Raw genomic sequence first — 27,777 nt, 5'->3', positions numbered from 1 at the left:
CTCCTTCCTCAATGGGGAAATCCAGAGAAACAAGCGTTTCACACGTCTGTGTGTGAGCCACAGTATTTGAGTTTACAGCGTGAGTTAGTTTCTATATATGTGAGAGCTCTTTTACCATAGTGTGTGGCATTTATTTCAGTGTATGGTGAATGAAAGAAAATGCTGGTCTGTAGAATTATATGAATCAGTCCCACTAATAATAATAATAATAATAATAATAATAATAATAATAATAATAATAATAATAATAATAATAATAATAATAATAATAACTGTACAGCAGACTGAACTCACCTGTCAGGCCCCACATTTCAATGATATGACCTGCTCGCCTACCAAACAGCTTCAGGTGCTTGTGTTGCAGTTTGAGTTTGCGCCATGGTAACAGCACATCATGCTGCCAAAAAAAAAAAAAAAAATAGAATATTGGTATTATAAAAGTTTTGATAAACTGACAAGGTGATATGAGCCTTTAAGCTTTACAAGCCTTTGTCTCAGTGCGAATAGTTACTGTAAATATGAGGATTTTTGTAAACGGTTTCATGTTGGGATGTAGCGAAGAGCAACTGATAGTCTATGTCAAGCATTCACAGACAGCTGAACACTGTGTGCATGTGAGTGTGTGTGTGTGAGTGTGTGTGTGTGTGTGTGAGGGGGCGGTGATGATTCAGAAGTCAGATTTCTCACAGGAACAGCCTCTTCACTAGAAGCAGAAGCACATTGCAGTTGGCCAGTGAGGAAAGATTTTTTCTGTTTTTTTTCTCTTTGGTAGGGACCTGCAGCATCCAGAGAGAAGAGAAGCTTCCAAACCTTAATGCTGGATATCTGAATTTCTCTGACTTCTGCTGACCGCCTTTTTGAATCTGCCATTGTGACAAAACATAACAGCTGTCACAATGTCAAGAGTTGCCAGTCTGTCGAAACTGCGACAAGAGAGGATGAGGGAGATCAACCTACGGGTGAGTTGGCATCATCCGAACAACCACCACTTTTGTGTAAAATGGTGTGACAACACTGATCAGAGGAAGAAAAGCTTCACTTTCAGACTATATGTTAGTGTAGTGGATATGTAGATATGTAACAACAAGTCGTACTGCGATCATTTCATTTCCTCTGTCACTTGTCACTTCCACGCTCTTTTTATATCTCAGTGTCATATTCCCTGTTCTTGTACTCTCAGCCACAGAGCATTACCTCAGTGTGACACAGAGCCCTGCTCTTTATGACAGGAGCTCAGGCCTCTCAGACCAAAGGCCCCGATGTAGTCCACTGATTCCACATCACTTCTGATCAGGAGAGGCAGGATAATGCTGCGTGTATTTGTAAATGTAGGTGGTGTATATATGTTTGCTTGTACACAGTGTGCTTTCTCACTGGATATTTGAGTATAGCAACTGTTGCCATAGAAATGGCAGTGGGTGTGTGTATGTGTGTGTGATATTACTGCTTTCTTTGAGAATGTAGTAGGCCTCAAAATGCTTCTAATGTTCACTCATGTGAGCACAGGCTCATCATATGATGTGCTGGATTCACTAAAGTTACACAATTTGCAATTTGCATGTGATCCATCAGCTACACCCAATCTACACCTGCTGCACTCCTGAGCTTCTGTTGGACCTGACACATATTTTTTATTTCTTTAACTGCAGGTACATACACTTGTATGAATCTTGTGAGGATGAGGGCGCAGTGCAGATGTGAGCGTAAGCCATTTTCATACAGCCTTCGCTCTGTTTAGTGTAGCTTGCTAGCTAAATAGCATTGCCCTGCATTACAAAAGTCTGTAATTAAAACAGCCAATGAGCAAATGGAACAAAGACCAAGCATCAACAAGGTGAAAATGCTGAATGTGTCTTTGCCAGGACAGTTAATACTGAGCTTGGCAAGTGGACAACATCAGGGCTAATGTTGTCATTTGTGGTGCAAAAAGAAACTTGTGATGGCAATTAGGCCAGAGACCATTAGGGAGCATTTTGCAAGAACCCAGAGCAGACAACTGTTGAACTCTGAGCTCTCTCTCCTTATTATGCAAACAAAAAAAAAAAAAAGAAAATCCACACAACATCTGGGAAATGCCTATCAAACTGTACTGCAGAAAAAAAGGTTGCTAGCAAATTTAAGACTGTGCTACTTTGTAGCTGATGCTTGTTTCACAATGAAAAGTATAAAAATGATGGGAGAAAATAAGGGCCTCAGTAGCCATTTGAAGACACCCTACTGCATATAGTTTCACTGCATGATAGATTGACTGGTGAGCAAACACCTGTCTGGGGAACTGAATACAGCCTTATAGACTTGGGTACAAATAATCAGTTTATTAAAGCTTGTCCAGTTAACAAAGGAATCTTTGCAGAGCTGTGTGAGGATGAGCCACACCAGACACTCCTCCCACACACACACATGCACGCACTGAGGTGAGCTCCTATGGAAGTGTTTCAAAATTAGATAATGGAGTTTCTAACCCTCCATAATCAAACTCTATTCAAATGGCAGATGGGTTTCTCATTAGCAGGACCCAGTTCTTGCAAAAGAAGAGGATGTGGAGTACCTCCAAGCTGATCCAGCTGTCTCTTAAAGAGATTCTGCACTTTACACACTACACCTAGATACAAGCGCAAACACTCACTCTTTACGAAACCCCCTGATTCATGTTGCCATTTGTCACAACGCACCTTTCAGACACTCTTTTCAGCTCTCTGTTCACCATCAACAAAAAAAATCATCCAAATCATTTTGAGTTTGAGTGTTATTGTAAATTATATCTTGAACTGTTCATAAATTCTCATGAACAGTCATGGTCATTTTTATTAATCATGTTGCAGTCATGCCACCTCCAGGCAAGCTTTTGCTTGGAGCTAATGCATGCTTGTGTCAGTTTTCATATTATTACACAATGTGTTCAAGAGTCATGGATCTTTATGTACAGCAGACCATATCTATGTGCAACAGGTCCTATTATATGTATCAATTTTGGAAAAGACTGGATAAAAAAATGTAAGAGTAGATGTGGTGCATCAAAGCAAAAATACTTAAAATTCTACCATGTGGAATAGAGCGGCAATGATGGATGACTGCATAAGCATCTCCTGTATGTGTGGGGCAACCTGAACACCCCACAGATTATTATATAAAGTATTTAAATATATATCATATCCAAAAAAACTAAAAAAAAAAAAAAAAAAAAAAAAAAAAGAAATAGATATAAGAAAATAAAATCAAAAAGCTCTGCACATAGAGAGGTACTGGAAACAGTTGCCCACAGCCTGTTTGTATACATTTATATCTGTTTTTTTTTTTTCATTTCTTCAGTCAGTCTGTGTGGCGTTGTCGGTAATATCTTGGTCAGGACGGCTAAACTTAAATTACCCAGGGTGCTATGCTGCCCCGTAGGAATCGATCTGGGTTAATGAACCACTTCCATCCTCACAGCAGTTTCCAGTTGTCCTCAAAGTGGAACACCTAACACACAAATGGCAAATGCACACATACAGCACACACCTGTGCGCAATAACAACAATAATTTATAATAATTCATAAGTCATTACACATCATTCTTATTACTGAAAAACACTGAAAAAAACAACTAATGATGAATTTACTTCCACATAAAATAAGAAAGTGATGCCTTTTGAGCTTTGAGTGACGTTTTACATATGGAGAAAGAGTCTTGGGAGACAGTTCCAGCAGAAGGGGCAGATAAAAGGAGACAGTTGCCTGCCTGATGCTTGGTTCTGGAGGGCATTGGCACAAGCAGAGGCTGCAAGAGGCACTGTGGCGATGGGAAGGGTCAGTGGCGGATGAGAGGGAAGATGTCTCAGATTGATGCTTGATGTCAATAAGCGTATTAAAGGACTGCAGGATAGACATGTTGTCCTTGCAGAAACCAAACTGCAGCGGTGAAACCGGAATGATTCTGTCAGGACCAACAGTTTCAACAGTTGTAAACTCTCAAACTCTGATCACACCTAAGCGACTTATAAAGATACTGCATATCAGGTTTCCTCAATCATAGCTGACAAAAACCTCTTTTAAAGCTGTCATGGTCCCTGGCTGATGAACAATATCTCAGCTCGCTACAACAGGTAAACAGGCCAAATCTAACATAGAGGTCTTGTTCAGAGGCAGCGCCAATGAGAGGCTATGGGACGTTAAGCCTTCCCCAAAAAAATGGTCATGAATATATCATGCTAGAGCTTTTTATAAATGACTTGGCTTGCTGGTTGTTATTTGTATGCATTAGCAAATGGATATTAATTGGGTGAGAGAGCAAGCAAGAGACAGCAGAGAGAGAGAGAGAGAGTGGGAGAGATAGAAGCCCCTAGTTATTGATTATGACTCTCAACAGTGAGTGTCTGATTTTTCTAGGCAATAATATCACAGCGACCGTTAGTCTGTCGTCCTATCACTGTGCACTGTTAAAGCTGACCAGTTTACAATAAAAGAGCTGTGCACTGTTTTCATATTGTGTTGTGATGTTGTCTGTTTATAGCTTTCCTGTGTGGAGTTGGATCAGTGATTATTGACAACCGGCTCCTGAACTGTGCAGTGCTGACTACACTTTGACAGAAAGTTAGAGAATTTTCTTAATTCATTTCTCCTACTATCGTTTTTGTGAAAGGTGGTTCTCCAGTGCTGGTTTGGGTATTTTTCTGACCTTGAGATTTTCTATGCGCCCAGAGCAGAGGACAGGGTGTACCTGTAGGGGGACAGGAACAGACCAGTGGGAGGTTTATTCAGATGAGGCAGTGCAAAGAGAGTTTGTGTATTTTTGTGGAAAATATGTCTGACTTTGTCTTGAGAACAAACATTGCAGAACCACAGTTTCTAGACCAAACTGTGACTTTGCTGCTGAAATATGATGGTTCTGAGTAAATGCTCAGACAGAACAGAAAACTGCTTCAAATGTAAATAATCTGTTTTAATCAAACACTCCCCAACTTATAGATGCATTTCAAATGGCATCAAAAATAGGTTTTAATGTGGTTAAATCAGGAATGTTGGTAAAGGCTTCGAAAATAACACTCAAATCCTGTTCTAAGGTAGGATTATTTATAGTCATGGAATATCTCTCAGAGCAATTCATAGGTGGGATTCTGCAGCATTTGATTACTCTGAACTCAGACCGCACACGGGAGAGAGATGAGTCTTATTATAAGTGCAGAGGATTGGGCAGCACGGTGGCGTAGTGGTTAGCACTGCCGCCTCACAGCAAGAGGGTTCCAGGTCTGGGCCGGTTTCTTCCCACATTAGATTAATTGGCTACTGTAATTTGTCCCTAGGTGTGAGTGTGTCTGTGTGTGTGTGTGGTTGTCTGTCTCTGTGTATCAGCCCAGAGATTGACTGCTGACCAGTCCAGGGTGTACCCAGCTTCTCTCCCGTAGTCAGATGGGATATGCTCCAGCTCCCTGCGACCCTGACAGATCAAGCGGTATAGAAGATGAATGATTGGGTCCAAAGCATGGTAGCAGCTTCCTTTTCCAAGCATGTGGACTGAAAGATCCATAGGGTAGTTATATCCAGTTTCCCTTCCCCCCGAATGAGTGAGAAGAGTTTAAGGAGACCGGTGAAGGGGGTAGCGGAGATGAGGGTAGCAAAGGCAAGTAGGCAACAGTAGAAACAATGGATGTATGGATGTTGCTGCTGTGCCAGGCCATTATCGAAGCCATTATGCTGTTGTTTCAGACATGTCATGTGAACTGAGAGATGGGAAGCTGAGAGGTAGGCGACAGCTGTTGAAATATAAACCACAAGGTTGATATTTTCAGCCATGAGGTTGATATTTGGGTCCAGCTGTCACTAGAAGGCACTAATGAGCATCCCGTTAGCCAAACATGAGATCCAGAGACATGAAATGGACGAACATCCCTGAACAGGCCACAGCTACTCTAACTACAATACTAATTATACTTCCACCACAACTACTGCCACTAGTGATACTGCTATTAGGGATAGTAGTAGCAAGGAAAGCTTCAAGATCAATAATATTCCACATCATTTTCTTAATGCCTGAACTATTTTCTTTGATTCCATATAAATGTCATCAAAGGTTAGAGACCATCCACAGTTGAGCTGTAGCCATCTGTCCACTCTCACTTCTGCTTTTACAGCTGTGCTCATGTGATCATCATGAAAACTTCTTCTTTTCTGAGTAGCAACCTTCAGCTGGAAACAAAGAAAAACAGCACAAACAGGAAAATGACAGTGTGACTTTATTGGAAGGAGATCACATGTGATCATACAGACCAGACTTCCAAACTGAGCTGTTTTGAAGTTAGGCTTCTGGAACATACACGTGGCATTCAGAATAAACACGGTGTGCGTTTAAATGCTGAGTCAGATTCCTTGTGATGACTGATCCTGATTAGATTTAATAGGTTATGCAATATATATAATGTATGCGCTGACAAAACGAACTAACACATTATACCAACACTGGCACAACTGCAATGTAGAGACACAGAAGCCTTGGTCTTGCTTGCAAAGGCCCATGGAGGAATGACGAGGTTCAATATACCTCGCTGCGCTGCAGTGGTTCTCCAGCGTTATTCAAGGCCTTTTTGATTCACTGGTGAGTTTAACGGTCGAATAGGGAGCCACCAGCTGATGGGGTGCCAAGGAGGAGTAGGAAATCTTTTGAAATTCATTTCAGACACCTTTACTACTTCTAAAAGTCTCACTGACATCCAATGTTTGCTTTAGATTGAAATAAAAACCCCACTGCTCACTGTGAACTAAATACCCAATGCTGAGAGACGACTAGAGACAGACTGTAGAAGTCAGTGACACCTGCTGGCTGCTGCTTGTTTTATGACTCCAAATATCATTTGCTCACATTGCTGAATAAGAATCAATCAAAGAATCAATATCATATCAAAATCAGTATCATAGCAGTATATAAATCACCAGGCTATGTCATGTTCTATACAAACATCATAGGATTCACTCCATGGATAAGACTCTTAACTAGGATATGGACACTGTGTGCAGGTCAGAAAGTCAGAAAGGTTTACAAAAGTAGCTTATAATGAGAAACAGTGATCTACCTCCTGAAATTAAAGGGAAGTAATGATGTCCCAGACTGATACACAGGATGTCCAGACCTTCATGCAACGGAACGTCCCACGTCAGGGCACCAAAATGTCCGGAAATGACCTGGAGCATACATCCTTTTCCTCTCTTAAATTCAAACACAACACATGGTATTTTGATTAATGCTTAATTTCTTAACTGCCTACACTCTATGCACAACTGTCTGAACCACTGTTAAACACAAGAGTTATAGAGTAATGGAGTTCTATAGTTATAAGCACAGGTATTGGCAACCTGTTGGACCTTGCTGCCTGACACATCCGATGTTGCCATTGGGCCAACTGCAGCGTCATCAGCTCCATTATCAGGAGCAGCGACAGGTATGTCTTCCTGCTACCTCTTGCAGCTGACCCTAGGACCCTAGGACCCTATGACCACCGGAGAGTTCTGTGATGGAGTCAGTCATGTGTTTATCTGACAGGTTTGCCATGTACACCCTCCCTAGAGTCCACACTGGTTGCTCCACCAACAATTGGATTTTTTCTCCGTTGACTGAAAAAGAGATGCGGTCATTCCTGGTTCCTTTTATAATTGAAAGGATGTGAGACTCGGTTGGTTTTATTTTCGCCCTGGCCCAAAAAGTGAGTTCCTGAAACCTTTTCAGGAGTCAGATAGTGCATGCTGCTGTTTGGAGGGTGGTAACATTGTAAGACTGGTAGTCAATGGCCTGACTGGGCTCTGACTTTTCCACTGATCAGGATTATTTCAAAGGCTGCTGTAAGTGGAATGGGAGAGAATGAGCACCCCATTGGAAGTTGCTGAAGGAGTTGGTTACAAAGTTCTGGATGCAGGTAGGCATGTGAAAAACTCAAGGGCAAATGTGGTGAGCTGGTCGGGAACAGATCCACAGAAGATCACATGAAGATCTGACTTTCCACGCTTGACTGACTGAATTTACTCTCAGATCATGGATGCTTGCTCGATGCAGCAGGGGAATCTTGAGACGCCTGCTTTCTAGCTATCTGTCCATGTATTTGTTGTTGAGAAGGTAGTTCCAGAGCAGCTTCAGTACTATTGGATAGTTCTTATAAACTTTGTAAGGTCTGATATTTGGTCCTGGTGCTGAAGCACTCCTTGCCCTTTGTAATACTTGTTTGATCAGTACATTTCAACAATAGCAATAACTGGCATTGTCTATTGGTTACTGCTCTGAGGCTGGTTTTACAGCTGCTAAATCCGCCTCCACATCTATTGTATGTGCAGTGGATTAAAAAAAAATAGTAGATATAGACTCTAAGAGAACTGCTACCCCAAAGAACAAATCAGATACAACATCATCTAAAGTCTGTGGCTAAGTAAAAGCCAGTCTTCTACAACACAACAGCTGAGGAGCAGTCATGAGCACGACCACCCCAAAACACTGATTCTTCCAGCAGTTTCCTGAACTGCAGCTCAGCAGTAACAAAAGGCACAACTACGTATTCACTCTCGTAATACAGCTTTGAGAGCGATAGGTCAGCCATCCCTTCAGTGACTGTCATCTCTGCTCCAGTTACGAGGCTCAAGCAATCATGATGTTCTGTTTCTTTTTCAGAATAAAGAAAGAGAGCGCATGAGGGAGCGAGAGAAGGCAGCGAGGGAAAGGGAGGCACGTTACAGCAACGGTCACCTCTTCACCTCACTGACAGTATCAGGAACCACACTCTGCACAGCATGCAACAAGAGTATTACCGCCAAGGAGGCACTCAGCTGCCCTAGTAAGTAACACAGTTACTGCTATCGGCAGAACTGCAAAACAAAGTGCATGTGTGTGATCTCAATATCTCTGTCAAAGCAAAGCTATTTTGAGAGCACATGCTCACATACATGTACATATATCTTTGTGAGGACACCCTAACCAAAACCCAGTTCTAACCTGGACTTAACCCTCAAACAGACCTTTAAAGTTGTGAGGACTTAGTCTATGTTTAGACAGATGTACAAGTGCACACACACACACACACACACACACACACACACACACACACACACACACACACACACACACATAAATAGTAGGTGAAAGGGTATTCTTTTTTTTTTTTGGTCAGAAGTTGCTGTAATCCTGAAACCGAGGACAGAGCAAAAAAGATATGACATGTTGGTGTTCTTTATGTTTGCTTTTGTGTCTTTTTTTCCCAGCATGCAATGTCACCATCCACAACCGCTGTCGAGACACTTTGCCAAACTGTGCCAAAATGAAACTGAGGGTAAGACACAGACCACACACAACTCAACACAAGTCTAAGTATTGACAGAGGTTACGAGTATGTCCAAGATCTACGCTGTTGTATTGTTTCCCATCTTCACTTAGAGACTGAATCTAAACAGAGAATTAGAATCAGAATCACAAGGCCAAGTTTGTGCATACAAACAAAGAATTTGACTCTGGTTTTTCTTTGCTCTCATGCAGTACAACAACAACAACAACAACACAACCAACGGAACAACAACTTTTTTTTTTTTTCACAGTTACCAATGGTGCAATGGGTCAGTCTGAATGTGGGCAGTGCAAAAGAAGATAACTCTATAACTATATACATATATATATATTCAGACTGTTGAGAAAATAGTGCATGTTGTAGTGCAAACATAAAAAAGAGATGCTGAAATGAGGTAGTGGGGAAAAACAGTTAAACAATTAAACATTTGTCCGAGAGTTAAACATTTGTCAATTAAAGTTATACTTCAGTGTTAGTGACAGTACTTTCTTCTAAACACCCTTTACACCGTGTGATTTTTGAGCTGACAGAGACGAACGTTGACAATCATGAGAGAAAAACCAAACTCCACCCGAGACATGATGAACCTTTTCTACTTCCTATAGAATAAGACTACATCATAACCTAGTATGTGGCTGGCAATACGCAGTGGTTAATGTCCACGTTGAGGATGTGGCTGAAAACTGTAGTAAAACCACTGTACTTTCCATTTCCCACTACTTTCAATGGAAAATAGCTAAAGCTTGAAAAGTTGCTAAATGTTGTCAGGGTGCTAATCAGCACATCCCTGACGTCATCGCGTTTTATTAGTGCAAGTTAGTTTCAGATCTTTATCTCTCCTCTTCTTTCATTGTTTCACATCAGTTTCAGCTGCTGTGCGATCAGTTGAATGAGATGAGGGGTGTTGTCCGTGGAAGGAAGAGAAACCGTTCACACCTATTCATTTTGAAAGAGCAAGGGGCCAACAGGAAAACGCCCACACTCGGCTGATCAGTGGTGTAACTTCATCACTCAGTCGGTCAGTCCGGGACAGACATTCAAGTTTATAGATGGTCCCAGTATTGTGATCCATCCAAAAAAGGACAGGGGTGGTTTAGATTTTGCTTCTGATACATCAAGTTCAAGTCTTCTGAACAATTATCAAATGATCGCTGTTTGAAATTCTTTTGTGTTTCAGTGTTGTTGTGTTGTATGTGTATTTTATTGTTCATCGGGCTTCATGCTATATACTTGTCCCTATACAAATAAACATAAAATAAATAAATAAATGCCAGTTTAAGGTTTTAGCAAGCGACTTACTGAACACACTGGAACTTTTTTACATCCTAATCAAACAGGCTTAATCCTGTACTCCATTCTGCTGTCACCTCGCTTGATGCTCTGCCCGATGCTCATTGCATTAAAAAGACATTTTCACTATCAGTTTTGTATTCTTGGCTCACTTCAGGTCCCGTAATAACCTAATAATGTCAGCCGCCAGCATCTCATCACAGTCGCCCTGTATGCTGCTTCAAACGCCGTGTGAGGTTACAGTGAGCTATTAAATCAATGTATGGCTCAAACTGTAAGGATTTTTTAAAAAAGTAGTATTCTATCGTACATTCATTCTTATTTTTGTACTTTATTAACACAGCAGCAGAAGACGGTCCTGTTGAGGAATAACTCAGCCTTGCAGAATGTCACACTTCGCAACAAAAGTGAGAACTTTTCTTCTACATATAGTGTTTGAACATATTCAGTCTCCTCCTACCACAACCGTTTCTCCCTTTGCCACTCTTGTTTTTCTGTTCTTTCATCCTTTCTGCTTGACATTCTCTTCTTCCTCAAAATTTTTCGTTCTCTTCTACATTATCATCTCCTCTTCTTCCTCCTACTCTGTTTTCATCTTCCTCCTAAACATGCTGCTCTGGCTGTCATTATTCTCCTCTTCTTCCTCCTACATCTCCTGTCACTCTCTTGTCTTGTCCTCCCTCCTCTACCTGCAACATATTTTTCTTCCAAAGCTCCAGGAATGCGTGAACGTCCAACTTCGGCCATCTACCCTTCGGACAGCTTCAGACAGTCCCTGCTGGGATCCCGGCGTGGTCGCTCCGGCCTATCCCTGTCCAAGAGTGTCTCCACCAACAACATTTCAGGGTGAGCCTCACTTTTATCTACCAGCAACTGCAATCCAATGTAAACCCCATTTCTTAACCCTAACTAAGTCACAGGGCTAAGCTACGCTAACAGAGTGCTACTTTAGGATCACGTGAACAAGGAAAACAATTCTGTGTCCCAGTTTTTGTCTCTGCACTTTTTATTTTGGCCATTCTGCCTCAGACTTCTTTTTGCCATCTGACTTTCTTCCCCATCCAGTCACCTGATTCAGCACACCCAATCACACACCTGTTCCCCATTTCCTCATCAGTCCTTTCAGTATTTCTACCCGCCAGTTCCACCTGCTCTTCACCAGATTGCTGTATCATCTGTATTCACATCTGAAATCTTCATGTTCTCGTGCTGGTTTTCTCAGACTTCTGTTCTTAGCCAACCTGCCTGGAACCTGTTCCTGTTATCGGTTTCTGTTCTTGCCTGCCTGCCTTCCAGCTTTCTTGTAAACTTTTGTTCTCGACGCTTTGAATAAAGCCACTTCACTGCGTTTTGGTTCTCTATGCCTGTGCTCTGTACACCACCTGTGCCTGCTCCTGAGTCAGCTAGCTTCTGACCTGCCTGCCACCAGCCTGTTTTTACAGTCATTTGACCTGAAATCCTGAGTCATCAGCTAGCTTCAGGCTTGCTAGCCCCACAGACTGTCTCCCAGCCTGCTAGATTTCACACCCGCTAGCCTCCGAGCCTGCCTCCAAGTGGGCTGGTCTCTGGCCTGCTAGCTCCCAGCTTGAGTGCCAGTTGTGGATAGACCCCTGTCTGCACCAGTCACCTTTCCTGGGGGGACTCGTCTCACTATTTCAGCACGTCATTTCTGTAACTTGTTTCGACGTGAAATAAAAACGTGGCTCCCAAAGATATCAATTCTCTCAGCTGCATAGAAACTCTGAGCCTTAGCTGCCCAGCATCACAGCTGACTGCCCACCAGGTTCCAGAGTTGCCTGACTCCTGGGCAGGGGGGCTTTCACAGGGTCAGCTTTCATAGAGTGCCTGTGTTGGAGATTTAAGTGAAATTAATGACAAAAATGAATTACTAAAGAATTGTTCCTATTCCTATACTCTTTAGTGCCCAAAGGCTGATTCCTTCCACATGTGGTGTCTTGTATACTGTCTGCAAACTGCAGTTTCAAAGTATAGCAACAGAGGGAGTCAAATACTACCATGAATAAATAGTACATGACACACAAGTGAATGTCATTTAGTTCTTTGAGTCTTTAAAACCTGTTGACATCCTCTTAAAATATGTACAGGAGCAAAAACATGACTGATATTTAGTGTAGCTGAGGTAATATTTTCTTAAATAGTTACTGTTCCTGATTTTAAAAATGAAACTGATATATTTGAAATGCTTATTATGTGTGTCTGTGTGTGCGTTGTAGGACCCTGAATGACGACTCTCCCCTTGGGCTGCGCAGGATCCTGTCCCAGTCCACAGACTCCCTCAGCTTCAGGACCAGAGCTATGTCAGTGGAGTCCCTCAATGATGACGGTATTAGAGCACTAAAACTTGTACAATGTGAAACATCACACAGGATGAACTCACCCCATCTTCTCTCATGAACCTAATGTAAATCTGTAAATTTTGTTGGTTTCAGGTTAATTCCATTCTGAACTTATAACCATGAGTTGTTCTGGCTTGAGCCTTTGTCTTTGTCTTTGGACTTGAAATGATGAGTTGAACAGCTGATTCAGTTCACTCAATAATAAAAATATTAACAATTAATCTATTATTAGGTTTAACATGATTTTGACTATAAAGGGGGGGATTCATTTGATTCATTGTTATATCACTGGGACTTAAACCTTGATTTGCAGACCCTGGTTATTTTAGAGAAAGATCAAGTGTTCTATTCATGCCTTAAGAGCTCAGTATAGTATATTTTCATGCTGAAGGTTTTCTGTTGTTTAGGAGACAACTACTATACTTCAGTGTTGGAGGAGCTGGAGCTGGAGGGCCAGGACTTTAAAGCAGACTCCTGGAGCATGGCCGTGGACAGCAGTTATTTGCAGACACATCGCAAAAATGTCATCAAGAGGCAGGATGTCATCTATGGTGATCATCATCAGTTCTTCAACAGTAGCTTATTGCTTTTATAGTTTCTCCATGACAGCACCCATTCTGAAATACTGCATGGACACCGTTTACTGCATTTAGACGTGATTCAAATTGAAACTGTCAGGAGGGCATTTCCTATAACGGCATGTACTCAGTGATTACTACGCCCATGACTCTGATGTGTGCGTGTGTTCTCTGTGTGTGATATGGATATGTGTCCTTCTCAGAGTTGATTCAGACAGAGGTGCACCACATGCGAACGCTGCACATCATGGAACGGGTGTTTCGGCAAGGCATGCTGGAGGAGCTTCAGCTGGAGTTCAGCACCGTGCATGCCATGTTTCCCTGCCTGGACCAGCTGATCAGGATACATTCTCATTTCCTGGCACAGCTGCTCTTGCGGCGCAACAACAGCCTGCAGTCCGGATCCAGCCACAACTTCACCATTCACCAGCTGGGGGACATACTACTAGAGCAGGTGACTGCTCTCACATATACACACCAGATATTTCAGAAAGTCATTTTATTCTAGTTCTTTTGCCTTTTTTATTTGATACCAGAGACCTGTACTACAAAGCAAGTTCAACATATCCAGGATATCTTTTGGTTATCTGGCTTCACTGAGCCTAACATTGGCTGTCCTGGATGGCCTGTAATTCAAAGCTGGTTATCAAAAGGCTCAGTTAACTCTGGTGCGTGTTTTCCCACTCATGTCCACACACAGACAAAACTTGTGTGTGTGTTTTGTTGCCAGTTCTCAGGCCAGTGTGCGGATGACATGAGGAAGACCTACGCTGAGTTCTGTAGCCGCCACTTAAAGGCTGTTAAGTTGTACAAGGAACTGCTGGCGAGAGACAAGAGGTTTCAGTGCTTTATACGGGTGAGTGTATACACAGTATGTGAAATGTATGGAGTGCTCATTTCAGCTCCTGATGTTGATGTCCCACTGAAAGTCACTTTAAAGTTACATCCACAGGACTTCTGAACCCGCTCTGAGTCTGGCCCGTCCCCCAGGCCTTGCTCGTATGTTTAAGATTGTCATTCTGCCAAACGATGACATGTCATCCCACGAGTTTTGATGTGTTTTGCTGAAACAGCTGTGATATTGTCAATGAATGCCAGTGCGTCTGTTCCACCGGGGGCCATACATGACCAGGCCATAACAGAACCAGCACTATGTTTGACAGATGAGGTGGTGGCTTTGGTCATAAAAGCAGTTCCTGTTTTTCTCCACCCTTGAGTCTTCTCAAGGAAACATGTCTGCCTCCATCCTGGACAGCACCTGTGCAAGGCCTTTTTTGACGCCCTGCAGGACAATGATTGTAAACATATGGCAAAAGCAAAGAGGTTTTCAGGGTGAAAAGGAGGAATATTCTTGACTGGCTGAACCAAGCACCTGATCTCAGGTCTGACTGAGCTGCTATCCTCTCACTGAAGAAGAAACTAAAGGCAGAGAGACCCCACAACAATCTAGAGCAGTGAGGGCCTGGGAGCATGGCCTTATGCAGGGTTTTGTGCTGAGTTCCTCTGTGTGTGTGTGTCTCTCTCTGTCTATGGGCAGCGGGTGAGTCGAGGACCCTTACTTCGTTGCCATGGAGTTCAGGAGTGCATCTTGTTGGTGACTCAGCGGATCTCCAAGTATCCTGTCCTTGTTCAGCGCATTCTGGAAAACACCATCGGTGAGTCTACCCTGTCACAACAGCTTTACGATCAGTCTTTGCACCATCCAGACAGAAATTCTGTTTTTCTGTATGTCATTTTCCTCCTGCACTAAATGTGATTGGCAGTTTAAAAGAAACGTGTCATTCATTTTAATTTTTTAATGTTTTATATGCTACTTCCTGACCCAAATCTTGTTCACGTAGTATTGGTGCACCAATAGCATCAAAAATAGTTGGTGTTCCAGTTACCAGAGCCATGAAATAATGTCAGAGTGGACCTGGAACTGTTCCACTGCAGTACTTTAAAAACTTTAGTTTGGTGACTGTTGGTACATAAGAAACTGTCATCAACCAAAGTCATTCTAAAAGCAATAGTACATTCATACAGCAGACCTTTTGGTCCGGTTAACGGAGGCTAAATAATGTTTCTGTTCTCCTCTGTCTACACTGTGTGTTTGCCTTCTATCATAATACAGTTTCTTTGTTTCTCCACCAGAGGATGAAGAAGAAGCCTCCTTTCTGGCCCAGGCTCTCATGATGGTCAGAGATCTTCTCAGTTCAATAGACCAGCAGGTATCAAAGTATTTTCTGTATTTGTGTCATTTGTAGCGGTAGGAGTTATATGGAGTGTCTCACTAAATTGTTAGATGGGAATATTGATTGGTAAGGTCTCCTACTATATTGGTTCTTGTTAAATAGATATCCCATTTAAACCATATCAAATTAGTTCATTCATGTTGAATAATAACCTTTTGGACTCCAAATGGACTGTGACTCTTATTCTGTGTTGGTAGATGGAGGAATTGGAGAAAACACAACGGCTGCAAGAGATCCAGGCCAAGTTGGACCCACGGGCTGAGGCCAGAGTAAGGGATGGTGGACTTTTCAAGCCCGGAGAGTTGTTCCGCCGGAGACTTGTCCATGAAGGGACCCTTTACTGGAAAACTCCAGGATCAAGGCTCAAAGGTACACAACACAGGATGTAGTGCTGCAAGGAACAATATCTTGCAGGGTCAATCTCGTGCTACACGTGAAAACAGTACTTTAAGTTGACAATGCTTACTGAGTCCCTCACACAAAGGCTTTTTGTCATTGCCACCACACCATACTACTATTGTAACAAATGCATGTACAGGCCCCATTATAGCTGCAAGCTTGCTACGCTAATGAACGAATAACAAACTCTCAAAATACTCACGTAATAACTGTAAAAAATATATATATATAAAAAAATAAAGGTACCTGCAGTCTGCCAGTACTTACTGCTGTGGCTGCCCCCTGTTGACATCGAAGAGGGCAACAACCTACACCATACAGCACAGACTGCTGCTATCCACCAACTATAAGCCCATCATGTAACTATAAAGAGCAGCTGCGGAATCTTAAGTCACAGCTTCAGAATAATGGAAATGGTTAGAAATAAAGCATGGTTACTATAACAAGCTAACATCATACCAGTGTTTATTGGCCCAGACCAGATAATCAGCCTTTGAAGCTGATGTTGTATCGTCACTCTTTCCCTTCATTCACCAACTCAGACAGCTGCAGCAGCCAGCTGTGTATCCAGCTGCCCCAGTCTCTGCTTGCAGACGCTACCAGTGGCACAGCTGCTGTCTTGTTGCACTGACAACAATGGAGGTGTTGACAGCAATCACTCCATATTTTGACTCATTCAGAGACTTGTAGAACTCAGAATTCAACATGAGTGACACCTCTCTCTGTCTTTATGTATTATCTGCTTTTTGGAAGCCTGTTGTGGATGCTTGCAGCCCTCTTCATCCCCGCCTTTGCTGGGCCATTGATGTAAATCAGTGGAATAATGTGAAATCACTGGCATGTCAACGCCTTGTCTGTGTTTTTGCCAAATACTGTCCACTGCATTTGCACTTTCCTGTAACTAAAAGATACAAAGTGTTTGCCAGTCGAATGCTTTTAATGTGAAGCAGCAGTAGTAGGAAATGTTGGGTTCACATTAGTAGCAACTTAATACAGCTCTGATAATTGTGTAGGGGGAGTGAGGGGGAGTTTTGGGACTATATATTCTCACTGAAGCTGTATTTGATGGAACACAGACAACAACCTGACTGTGTTTTTGATGTGTGGTTGTATATGTGTGTCTTTGTGTGTGTGTGTGTGTGTGTAGATATACAGGTCCTATTGATGACAGACATTCTGGTGTTCCTGCAAGAGAAAGACCAGAGGTACATCTTTCCAAATATGGTAAGAAAAAGCGGCTCACACACTTACATGAGCACAGAATTCACAGATGACAGGAAAAAAACATCCATTCAACCTATTGTTCTCTCAGCTGTCTTCTGTCTCTCTTTATTATTATATCCAACAACGAACAATCCACTGATGCGTGATCCAGGACAAACCTCCAGTACTGTCCCTCCAGAACCTGATAGTGAGGGATATAGCCAATCAGGAGCGAGGCATGTTCCTCATCAGCGACTCCTCTCCTCCAGAGATGTATGAGTTCCACGCTGCCTCCAAGGAGGACAAGAATGTCTGGATACGCCACATCCAGCGCACTGTCAGCAGGTGGGCAAACGCACCAACACACACACACAAACCTACTGTTAAAATGCAGCCCACGGCCACACATGCCATAAATGAACACACATATTGACCATGACTGAAATAGTTTTTCTGTCCTGGTAGCATCATTAACATTTGCTACGGCAGTCGAAAATAAAACTTTAAAAATGTACAGTAAAAAAAAAAAAACATCCGTGTCCATCACATCACTGATACATATGGATGTGTGTGATCTGTGCTTTCAGGTGCCCTTCAAGAGAGGAGTTCCCCCTAATAGAAACTGAACACAAGGCCCATCTGAGGAGACTCAAAGGTCAGGAGACAAACATTAATGACACATTAATGACACATCTTTCTGTATGTGTCTCTGTTTTTGTGCTGGTTCACCTGTGAACTGGAATTTTCCTTCAGCACACTGACGTTATTTCCTCAGCTCCACTGATGTGTTGAACAGGGTGTGCTGATGCAAATCCAGCTGCGCGCTGAAGTCTTGGTTGCTAAGAATCTGTGTGTTTTGCACGGTCAAGTCCATTTGATTTATAATCTTTAATTTATAATATTTATAATATTTTTTTATAATTTTTAACACCCTTTTCATAGAGAGCAGGTTTAGACCGTATTATCCCTTTGACAGGTAGAAACCTTGAACAGAACCAGACTCATGGTGGGAGAGAGAGAGAGAGAGAGAGAGAGAGAGAGAGAGAGAGAGAGAGAGAGAGAGAGAGAGAGAGAGAGAGCAGGAGAAAAGAGAACACAGCACAGTGCAGGTTCCACATTATAGTACGGAGAAGACTAAAAAGATAAAAGTAGGATTAGTAATAAGACTAATAATACAAAATAGCAATAGTAGAACTAATGATAGTAAGAAAAGATAATAGGACTAATAATAATAATTAATCAGTCTAATAATGGGGCAGTAGGTGGCTCACAGCAGCAGATCCTGACTCTGGAGTCAGATGAACCTGCAGAGAGCGACAGCTGAAGAGAAGAGAGAGAGGAGGAAGAACAGAACTACAGGAAAGAGAAGAAGCTGAGTCAGTCACATGTATTAATGGGATGTGAATGAGAACAGATGGAGAGAGAGAGAGAGAAGAAGAGAGGAGCCTGGTGCATCATGGGAAGTCCCTGGCAGTCTAAACCTATAGCAGCTTAACTAGGGGATGGTTCAAGGCAAAGCTTGAGCCAACAGCCAGCTGCTGTGCTCATGTTTTGAGACTCTGTATATCTGTGTTTGATGCAAAAATTCATTCAATTCTCACTTTGACCCCCGTAGCTGACATCCAGCAGAAGGACCGGGAAATGCTGGAGCTCCTGCAAGAGAGGGTGACTCTGTTCTGTGAGCTGGCAGAGGTGACAAGCGGTCAGGAGAGCCTACAGCCTGCCATCACTCGTTACCTGTTCAGGGCAGACACGCCTCAAGCTCCCCGTGCAGAAAAACTCCTACTGGATGCCACGGCTGAAGGTAACACACAGGAGTTTTACATTTTCACTGTTTAATTCAAATCACATTTTTTAATCACTTAAAACTTAAACTTGTCGCAACACAGAAGAAGAGGAATGATGAGTTCAGTCACACTTGGAAGAGACTTGGAATCCTCTACATAAATCACCCACCGTGGATTCCTGCACCACACCCTTGGTGGCCCACAGGAATTCAGATTTCTATGTTTCTAATGTTTGAACCAGTCAGAGGCATCCTTCTCAGGCCAGTGAGCAGGGAATAATCAACTACACTTTAAAAGTATTGTATAAATCTATGAATATAGAACAATGGTTCTTGTTGACTACACAAGTATTTGAATAATCCAAGGCTGTGGTGGTAACTGCTGACATGGTGCCACTGGAATTAGACTGCTGCTAGTTTTCTCCATGAATATAACACACTAGAAAAATACACTTTCAAATGTGAAAACACTTTAGATATGAGCATTAATTCACTTTTTTTTTTTTTTAATAATTTTAACTTGATAGGTTTTCTTAAAATAAGCCAGAATGTCCAGCTACCGGAAGTTTTAAAATAAGATCGTAAAGGCACATTTCAAACTATTCTGGTTTAGTGTAGTCGATTAAGTTACAAGCCAATTAATATTCTATACATGCTAATTTGTACTGTTTAGTACAACACAAGAATGAAATCCTAAAAAACGACTGCATTGGTGTTCTAGTTAAAACGATTTCCCAACAAGTGAGCGCTTGCGGTCACATGAATGATGACTGTCCTCTCTGAGAAGTAAAGGAGGAAGCAGTGTCACAATGATGTGGCATCACAAAACCTCTTAGGAGGAGCTTAGGTCCGATGATTGGGTGTATTTATATAAATTATATTGGTCCGTTCCATTTCCTTGCATCTCACAGTCTTTGGTGAACTGTGCTGACTGTAGTGTGCTGTACAGAAACACTGTATTCTTTTTACTATGTCCGGGATCTTTCCCTTAAATTAACCAAGTCGTTTTAGTTGCTTAAACATACTTTAACCAAAGAGGTAGCAGATGAGAAAATGTTCATATGAAACCTTTTTGTAAAGGTCAAAGGTCGTACCTGTGTGCCACCACACGCTCACATGGGTGGCTTTAGAGGCCAGTGACAAACAACCTGCTTTACTGTGGCTGAATTGGTTTTATTGAAGATGAATTGTTGCGTCAGTAATGCCATCTGAATAACTGTGTGTGTTTCTGCAGTGGACAGGTTGAGTGAGCTCCTCCTGGGCTCCAGTGTGGACATCCCTCTTCTGTGTCATCACAGCCACATGGAGGTGGTAGAAACCTGTGAGTCCCCTTAAGATTCAATCTCTCATACGACAAGACAGGATAAGGTTTCACTGGACTCACAATTCAGGTTTCAGTCCAAAATGACAAAGAAATCATTTTCCCACCCTGAAGACCTGAGTTATTTGAAGGGAGGATGTTTGACATGTGGGCAGGACAAGTGGAGGCGGACAATTTGGAAATCCAGCCAAATGCACACTGTAAATAGCTGGTCCAAATAATCCAGCGAAGATCATCAGTCAGATATTTGTTCAGTTACTGTTTTTTTTTTTTTTTTTTTTTGTCTGTGCTCAGGTAATCAGGATCTGTTGGTCAATGGAGCCCACGATTTCTGTGCAGCAAAGGTGAGCTGGTGGGCCCAGATGAAACTCATTCAAACACATTCATCACTGTAGTTTCTGTTGTGCTCACATTATAGATAAACTTAATCAAGTTACCACAAACTAATTGAGATTGAGACTGAGATGAATGTAGTTGCCATGCATGGGTCTGTTCTGTGCACTAGACTTCATGGGAACGTGGAGGCAATAGGATACATACATAACTGGAAGATGATAAGGTGATTAAAAAAAGGATTAGCTGAAAGTTAATACAGTTATACTACTGTTATACTGTTATGATGACAGTCCCAATTTCCCCCCCCCCCCCCCCCGCCCCCCACCCTTGGCCCTACCCCCAGTCTTGGACTGCCCTCGACGGGGGTGGCCCTTCACAACAGAGCTAAAAAAAGGGGTAGGGGGTTGAAATCCTATGCCAGATGACACTGCGCATGAATAGATGCCCAGAAGGAAGTGTGAATTTTAACTAGTGTACTGAAGTACTGTTAATACCTCATGACTATAATGTATCAAATGTATCATGTCATTGTCATGTGACTCTCCTCTGTTTGTGAAATATTTTATTGCCTTTTAAAGGAATGTATGAGGAATCAAGACAGGCAGCCACCCACGGTGAGTAAGGAGGTAATGGTTTCTTAAAGTGTGTTTGTGTGTGTGTGTGTGTGTGTGTGTGTGTGTGTGTGTCAGACTTTAACTAATAAGTATGCCGCCTGTGTTTAACAGGAGATCTGTCAGAGGCTGGTGAATCTCAGCGTTTATCTCCATGCGCTCCAGGTCAGTAGGTTTCTCTACATCTTTAACACACTTGAGATAGTATACAACAGCACATAACACCCCATAGTATGCTACACAGCAGTCTGTTCAATTCATATCTCACAGAACTAGATGCAACTGTGAGGCGAAGCCACGTAGCCACAAGCCTTGGTGGGTCAGAGCTGATGCTGGGAATTTGTGTGTCAGTCCTCATTTTGTAAAATCTTTGAAACTGGATTCTCTATCATGTCCTGCAGGGTGCTGTCATCAAACAAGACTCCATCCTGGAGCTGCTGCTACAGCCACAGGACAGCACGGTGCCAGCCGCAGGAGGAGTGTGGCGCCCCCACTGGCGAGACGGTGGAAATCGGGAGGCCAGTGTGGGGTCAACCATCGGGGAGCTGGCTCTTTTGCAGAGACAACACAGCCTGCTGCAGGAAGAGCTGCTGAGGCTGCGAGATGCCGAGAGCCGGTTCAAGGACAGCGAGAGGGCCCGGGCCAAGCTGGAGAGGCAGGTCCGACACATGAAGGTCTGCAGCGTGGCTCCATCTGCCTCCCAGGAACTGGGAGAGCAGGCTTCTCAGGTAAGAACAATGAAACTGCAATTCAACGTTCTGCAAACGTACTCCAAAATGCAACTCTGGTCTAAATTTGTCTTCCCAAACTGATAGCAGTAATATGGTGCCCACAAGGTTACCATAAGCTTTGTCCTCTTGTCTTGCTGATGTAGCCTGCGACTCTGCAACAACCTGTCATAACCACTGCTGACGCCCCACGGGCCAGGCAAGAACCTGTCCGCCACCAGTCAGACGGTCTACATGATGGCAGTGATTTGGAGGTAGACGTGACGTCAGATGATGATGATGATGATGATGGGACAGCATCTGAAAGCTCCAAAGGTCAGACTATAGACCACGCACACACACACAATGACTGTGAACTTTACATGCGGTAATGGTTCCTCTTCAGTAAGCTGCACAGGAAACTACAATCAGGTTTGGCAAAACAGATGTCCCCCAGTGTCCCCATGGCACATTATTTGGATCCCCTAAGTTAAAGACAATGATTTACCTGTAAAATGTATTTTACATTTTTACAATCAAGACATCACTGAAATGCCATTTTCTTCTCACATTAGGGGAAGAAAGGACTAAAATTTTTTTATTTGCTTTCTCTTTTTCAGATCTTCAGGATATTCCAGAGGAGGTCTGATCCTCAGCGTATCTCACAGCACAGCACATTTGATTTTAATATAAACCCGACTGACTCCAACAATGTCTATATTTTCTGCAAGTCTTAATATTTATTTTAGCTGCTTGGCTTGGCTTGTGACAGTGAGTTGTTTTTATTTTTCACTTATGCTTTTGGATTGTATGGATTTCCATTATTTAATTCCGTCACTTGACTAAAGGGGTGTGGAAAAACAGATATTGCTAATATGGTCAATATGGCTGATGGTTAGGGCTCCAGTTGTTTTCTACACAAGCATCTGTAATCTGTAACCCCCCTCCCCCCCCCCCTCTGTCACGAAAATGTTAAATGATCCAAAACTGTACCACCTTACAATAATAGAATTATTTTGAAATTCAGGTGTGGGGTATTTGATCCTATGTGTAATTAATAACAAACAGTTTCGATTGAAAACACAGACTCCAACCTCAACGCAACAAATGCAGTGAAGGCTAACTGCATGAACACGCCTATAACAGAACCTGTGGACACCACAGCTGCCTCTATTTTGGCCCGGGTTGTGTTTAATGCGGCATGGTTGCACATGGTGAGGACCATGAGACTTCATAAAGATGGAGAGGGTACAAGAGTATCCGAAGCTGACGCACAGATGCAGCAGTGGTTGGGAGCAGGGGCGTGCAGAGGATGTTAGAGGGCCACGGGCCCTGTCTGTAGGCTGTTGCTGATGATGAGCATACCCTACAAAAATACAGTAGAATGAATGTTATTAAATTATGCAGTTACTGTCTGTATACCTACCAGAAGAATCTTAATGATTTATTATCAGCTGTGATCTTAGATCTATGGGCAGCAAGAAGGTTCTGGGTTTGAATCCCCCAGTCAGCGTTTGCATGTTGTCTCCCCATGCTTGCCTGGATTCTCCCCCATCTTCCTCCCATAGTCCCAAGACATGCACACCAGGTGGCTGTCCATTGGTTTTAATGTGAACGTGGATGTTTTGGTTTTGTTTTGTTTTTTGTCTTGTTGTAATAAGTCAGCCCTGAGGGGTGGAATCCTTCATCATTAGGGTTAAGAGTCTGTCAAGACTCCTAACTCTGATGCAACTCATCTCTTCACAATATGTAAGCAATATAAATATAACAGCGGGCAGCTCCATTAAACATGTATGAACTAATGTTACTGCTACTCTGCATCAAGAAGAGGCTTTTCTTCCCCTCTCCTCTGATTTTAGGCTCAAAGTAGCTTTTATCAGTATTTTTATAACAATAAAGGAGAATGTGAAAACAATGTGACAATGTGAAAAGAACCACTCATGAGAATAATCAGCTGAATCTGCAGCTCCCCTTGGCTTTATGGAGCTTTACAGTGAGTTTCAGTGCATTGTTTATCCACAACTTTGGGGTCAGGTTCACTCTCACCGCTCTCATGGTGTTGTTTTCAGCTGGGTTCTTCTGGTAGACATACCATTCTCAGCAGCAAACGGCAGACAGACACAGTCAGAGAGCAGCTGGTGAACATAGAGGAGTATTTAGCAGCTAAAGAGCCAGGTATTTCCCTCAGGAGCTGGTGGAGACCAAAAACAGAGTTAAAAAAAAAAAAACATTTGAATTTTGTGAGGGAAAAACTGCTTTTCGTGCTGCAAACCGAGCAAACTGTGTCTGTCTGTTTATTATCTGGCCCTTCACTAACTGTTGATTCAAGTATAAGAAGCAGAACACTGGCTAACTGTGGCCCCAGTTTGTGTCTCTCACACATATCTGCTGGTTGTGCTGGTGTTAGCAAGACTGACAAGGTGTCTGATAAGGAAAGTTATTGTGTAGTTTGATAAGTACATGAACAAGATTCATTCCTCTGTACCTGCATGTGAACAAAACACATGAGCCCATGATGGGCTGACAAAGAGTATTGTCAATTGTGATAAACAGTAATGTACTGACACTCCCCCACAGACACACACACACACACTGGGGAGACTCTTGTACAGAGCAGGTATCCACACAGTGACTCAGAGGGCCACAAATATTCTTCTGGTGACTGTCAAAGCTCCACCAGACTCCCTGTCTCTCCAGCAGAGACGCAGAGAGCTAGTGGCTAGTTATCTCTGACTCCCATCTCTACATCTATACATAGTCACGGGGCCACGCCTCCTACAGTTGTGCCTCTGTTGCCTTTTTTTAAATAAGCTGGGAGGAGACGCTTCTAGCACATTCTGAGGGCGTAGTGACCTTTCAATGATCCAGATGCTGTCCCTGACAAACAGTCCTCCAAACAACAAAGTATCATTTCTCATTGTCTCCTGTTTTCTGATCAGTAGTCCAAAAACCAGTCCAGAGGTCAGTGCCTTCCGAAATCGTTAGAAATGACTGTTATAAGAATGATTCATGGGTTTTGGGTTTTTTTTTTTTTTATCTGATATGCCACCACTATGGTTTAGGTAGGCAAAGTGCTTGGTTAGTGGGGCTTAAGGAGGACATCACTGACTGTTGGTAGGAAACAAACAGTGGTTTGGTAACAGACTTTGTTATCCCATTGTCTAATTCAGCAATCACTTGCAGAGGTTATGCCATAATTCCATATTTGGACATGAATAATGAAACTTGTGTTGAGAACTAAAGTCACACAACTAACTTTTGTTTAGTGAGGGCAACTTCCTACTGACACTGAACCAAGATCCAGATGAAAGGAACAATCTTGGAGCGAGACGGTTCTTCTGTGGTTCCTTTGTTGTTCACACCTGTAGTTCACACACTTATTGGAATGATGTCAAAGCAGCCACGTGACGATGGACTCTTCATGCTCCTCCTTCATCGGTTTCAGATGAAATGAGTGTGTTGCTGCTTTTCTCTCTCTGAACAACCACTGCTGCTGCTGCAGACTCTGAAGCCATAGCCGACTCCGAGGGGATTTAAAATGTAGTCATCTTGGTTGGGTGTTTTGCATGTTTTTCAACCTGTCTTCATGATCTGTCAACCTTTCTACTGGCTGCAATAGAAATAAGCTTTTAGCCTTATTGTGTTCTAACTTTTATTGAATGTCAGCACTGGCTGATTGCAGTCTGCTCTATCTATCTATCTATCTATCTATCTATCTATCTATCTATCAGGGTTTGCATATTCTATGATACTAATTTTTTCTATCAGTCACCAAGAAGGTGGTGGCAAGCCTAAACTCGCCTGCCAAATCAATGTAACCTTATCTTCAGGGCATAGCTTTACCGTGGAGTTTTGTATATGGTGGGAATATGGTGGAGAGTGGTCTGAGCGCCTGTTTGAGTTGAGAATCAAATGTTTCCGTGGCTGCCAAAAGATTGTGAGTTTTTTCCACAGTAATCCTCATATGAGAATTTCCCAACTGTAGATTGTACTTTTCTGATATGAATGTATTTTAAGGCCACAGTGTCAGTGGCCTCTCTGGAATACGATAAAACAGCTTTTGCTTGCTAAAAAAAAAAAAGGCAGGATAAGGAAAAGTGTTGATGCCAAATAATGTTCAAAGCCAAGATAATAATGAGATGTATGAGATATTGTAAGCAGTATAAAGTATTATTTATTCAGCAGAACAGTATTTGTCATGTGACAGTGTAAGGTCTAACCTAAAACAGGGACTGTACTTACTTTTTGCACACTCTTTTGTCATTCATGTGGATTGTATTATTAAATGAAGAATAAAAAAATTGTAATACAGAATGTATTGTGTTGATATGCAAATCCGAAAGAATTTATTTCCTAGTTGGCTGATTCATGCATACATTCCCTGGCGGTACGCCTCATGGTGACTTTGCCCTAATGGGTGAGACGGTAATTTCATAATGTGCACAGGGAGAAATAACAGTAGTATATGGGGCACGGCGGTGCAGTGGCTCAAGAATACTATTCAAACAGAGAGGACACCATTCACACAGGCTGAGACAGACAAGAGGTGAGGTTGAATCATCTGAAAAGATAAAGATCTTGGTGGTGAAAAGGGAGGTCAAGGAGGAGAAAGGGACAAAGACTGAGAGACAGAGAGCTGGACATACAGCTTTGGATGTTCAGAATGCTCACAGCATGCTCGTTGGCAGGACTGACATGGACATGAACTCATTCGGCTAAATGAATATTCAAACTATGGCCAACCCACCAGAAGGATGAAAGCAACAGGCAGGGGGAACCCACAAAGGCCTCAGCACTGTCTGATGTCAGCAAGGAAATGGTTCAAGTGATGGGGGGGAAAAAAAAGCCCTGCAGGCTGCTGGTGTCTTTTAACTCTGTATTCTGAGAACACCACTGTCCACAAGCCCCGTTTAGAGTTTTATAAGTCCGTAGTAGCAGCATGAAGTCAGATCTAAAGTGGACAGGGATCTGAGAAGAAGCTGAGATTGATGGTCAATTGATGATACACTTAAATATGAATGAAATGGTTTCAGTATTGAGCATCTGTTTCTCTGGCCTCAATTTTTATTTTCTATATTGTAAATAACTTTCTCATACTGAACAGTTCCTAAAATTAGGAGTTAGCCTTTTCCCCTTAATGCTAGAGTGGAGCTCTGTCACTATATACTGTTAGCTAATATGAGTGCCCTCAGACCCCGTAATAGAAAAGGACACTGTCCAACACATTAACCAACAAACACACACAGACTGGAAACTGATATCAGCCTTCTCATTTGATTGTTGCTTTGATGGCAAACAAACGTGTTTTTTTCCAGAGAGTCAGCTCATCATGTACGATTTCCAAACTTCACAAATAAATTCTGTTCCTTTCTTTTTCTCTGCGCCGATGTGTGTCTGTGTGTTCGTGTGCATGGCTGCAGACACACACTCTCTTATTCTAATCCTCTAGACAATGTCAGCCAAAAGATGTTTATTAATAACCCAACTGGGGCCTAGAGAGGGGAATAACTGACATCGTCACCCCGCTGGCTCTGTACCCTATCCAACCCCAGGAGAAATCCAATTATAGGCATTGGAGGCCAGGTGATGGAATAGGGTTACAGGGCAGGCATTCCTTCCCAGTGTCAGTTTGTATTGTGTTTGTTCTATCTCGCAACCTCTCACC

General features: G+C 42.5%; 1 protein-coding gene across 4 annotated transcripts; it reads left to right on the top strand.

Moving 5' to 3' along the window:
- The first annotated feature begins 715 nt into the window (after positions 1–715).
- Positions 716–26,420, top strand: arhgef1a (Rho guanine nucleotide exchange factor (GEF) 1a). Of its 4 annotated transcripts, none has more exons than XM_041053244.1 (23): positions 716–959; positions 8,624–8,786; positions 9,211–9,278; positions 10,924–10,987; positions 11,294–11,426; positions 12,815–12,924; positions 13,345–13,488; positions 13,719–13,969; positions 14,246–14,371; positions 15,053–15,170; positions 15,649–15,725; positions 15,947–16,118; positions 17,296–17,372; positions 17,524–17,696; positions 17,939–18,006; positions 18,967–19,155; positions 20,372–20,458; positions 20,753–20,802; positions 21,373–21,408; positions 21,520–21,570; positions 21,807–22,133; positions 22,280–22,448; positions 22,733–26,420. In XM_041053244.1, the coding sequence occupies exons 1-23, from the start codon at positions 897–899 to the stop codon at positions 22,759–22,761; spliced, it is 2,745 nt and encodes a 914-aa protein (XP_040909178.1). In that variant the 5' UTR covers positions 716–896; the 3' UTR covers positions 22,762–26,420. The 4 variants fall into 4 exon arrangements, with proteins under 4 accessions (XP_040909178.1, XP_040909179.1, XP_040909181.1 ...); XM_041053247.1 differs by lacking the exon at positions 716–959 and adding an exon at positions 1,654–1,703; XM_041053246.1 differs by lacking the exon at positions 716–959 and adding an exon at positions 7,719–7,880.
- Positions 26,421–27,777: the final 1,357 nt, after the last annotated feature.

The sequence above is a fragment of the Toxotes jaculatrix genome, chromosome 13, assembly GCF_017976425.1.
Source record: "Toxotes jaculatrix isolate fToxJac2 chromosome 13, fToxJac2.pri, whole genome shotgun sequence".
NCBI classification, from domain to species: Eukaryota; Metazoa; Chordata; class Actinopteri; family Toxotidae; genus Toxotes; species Toxotes jaculatrix.
The sequence above is the reverse complement of the archived record's forward strand: the minus strand, read 5'-3'. Positions and strand labels throughout refer to the sequence as shown.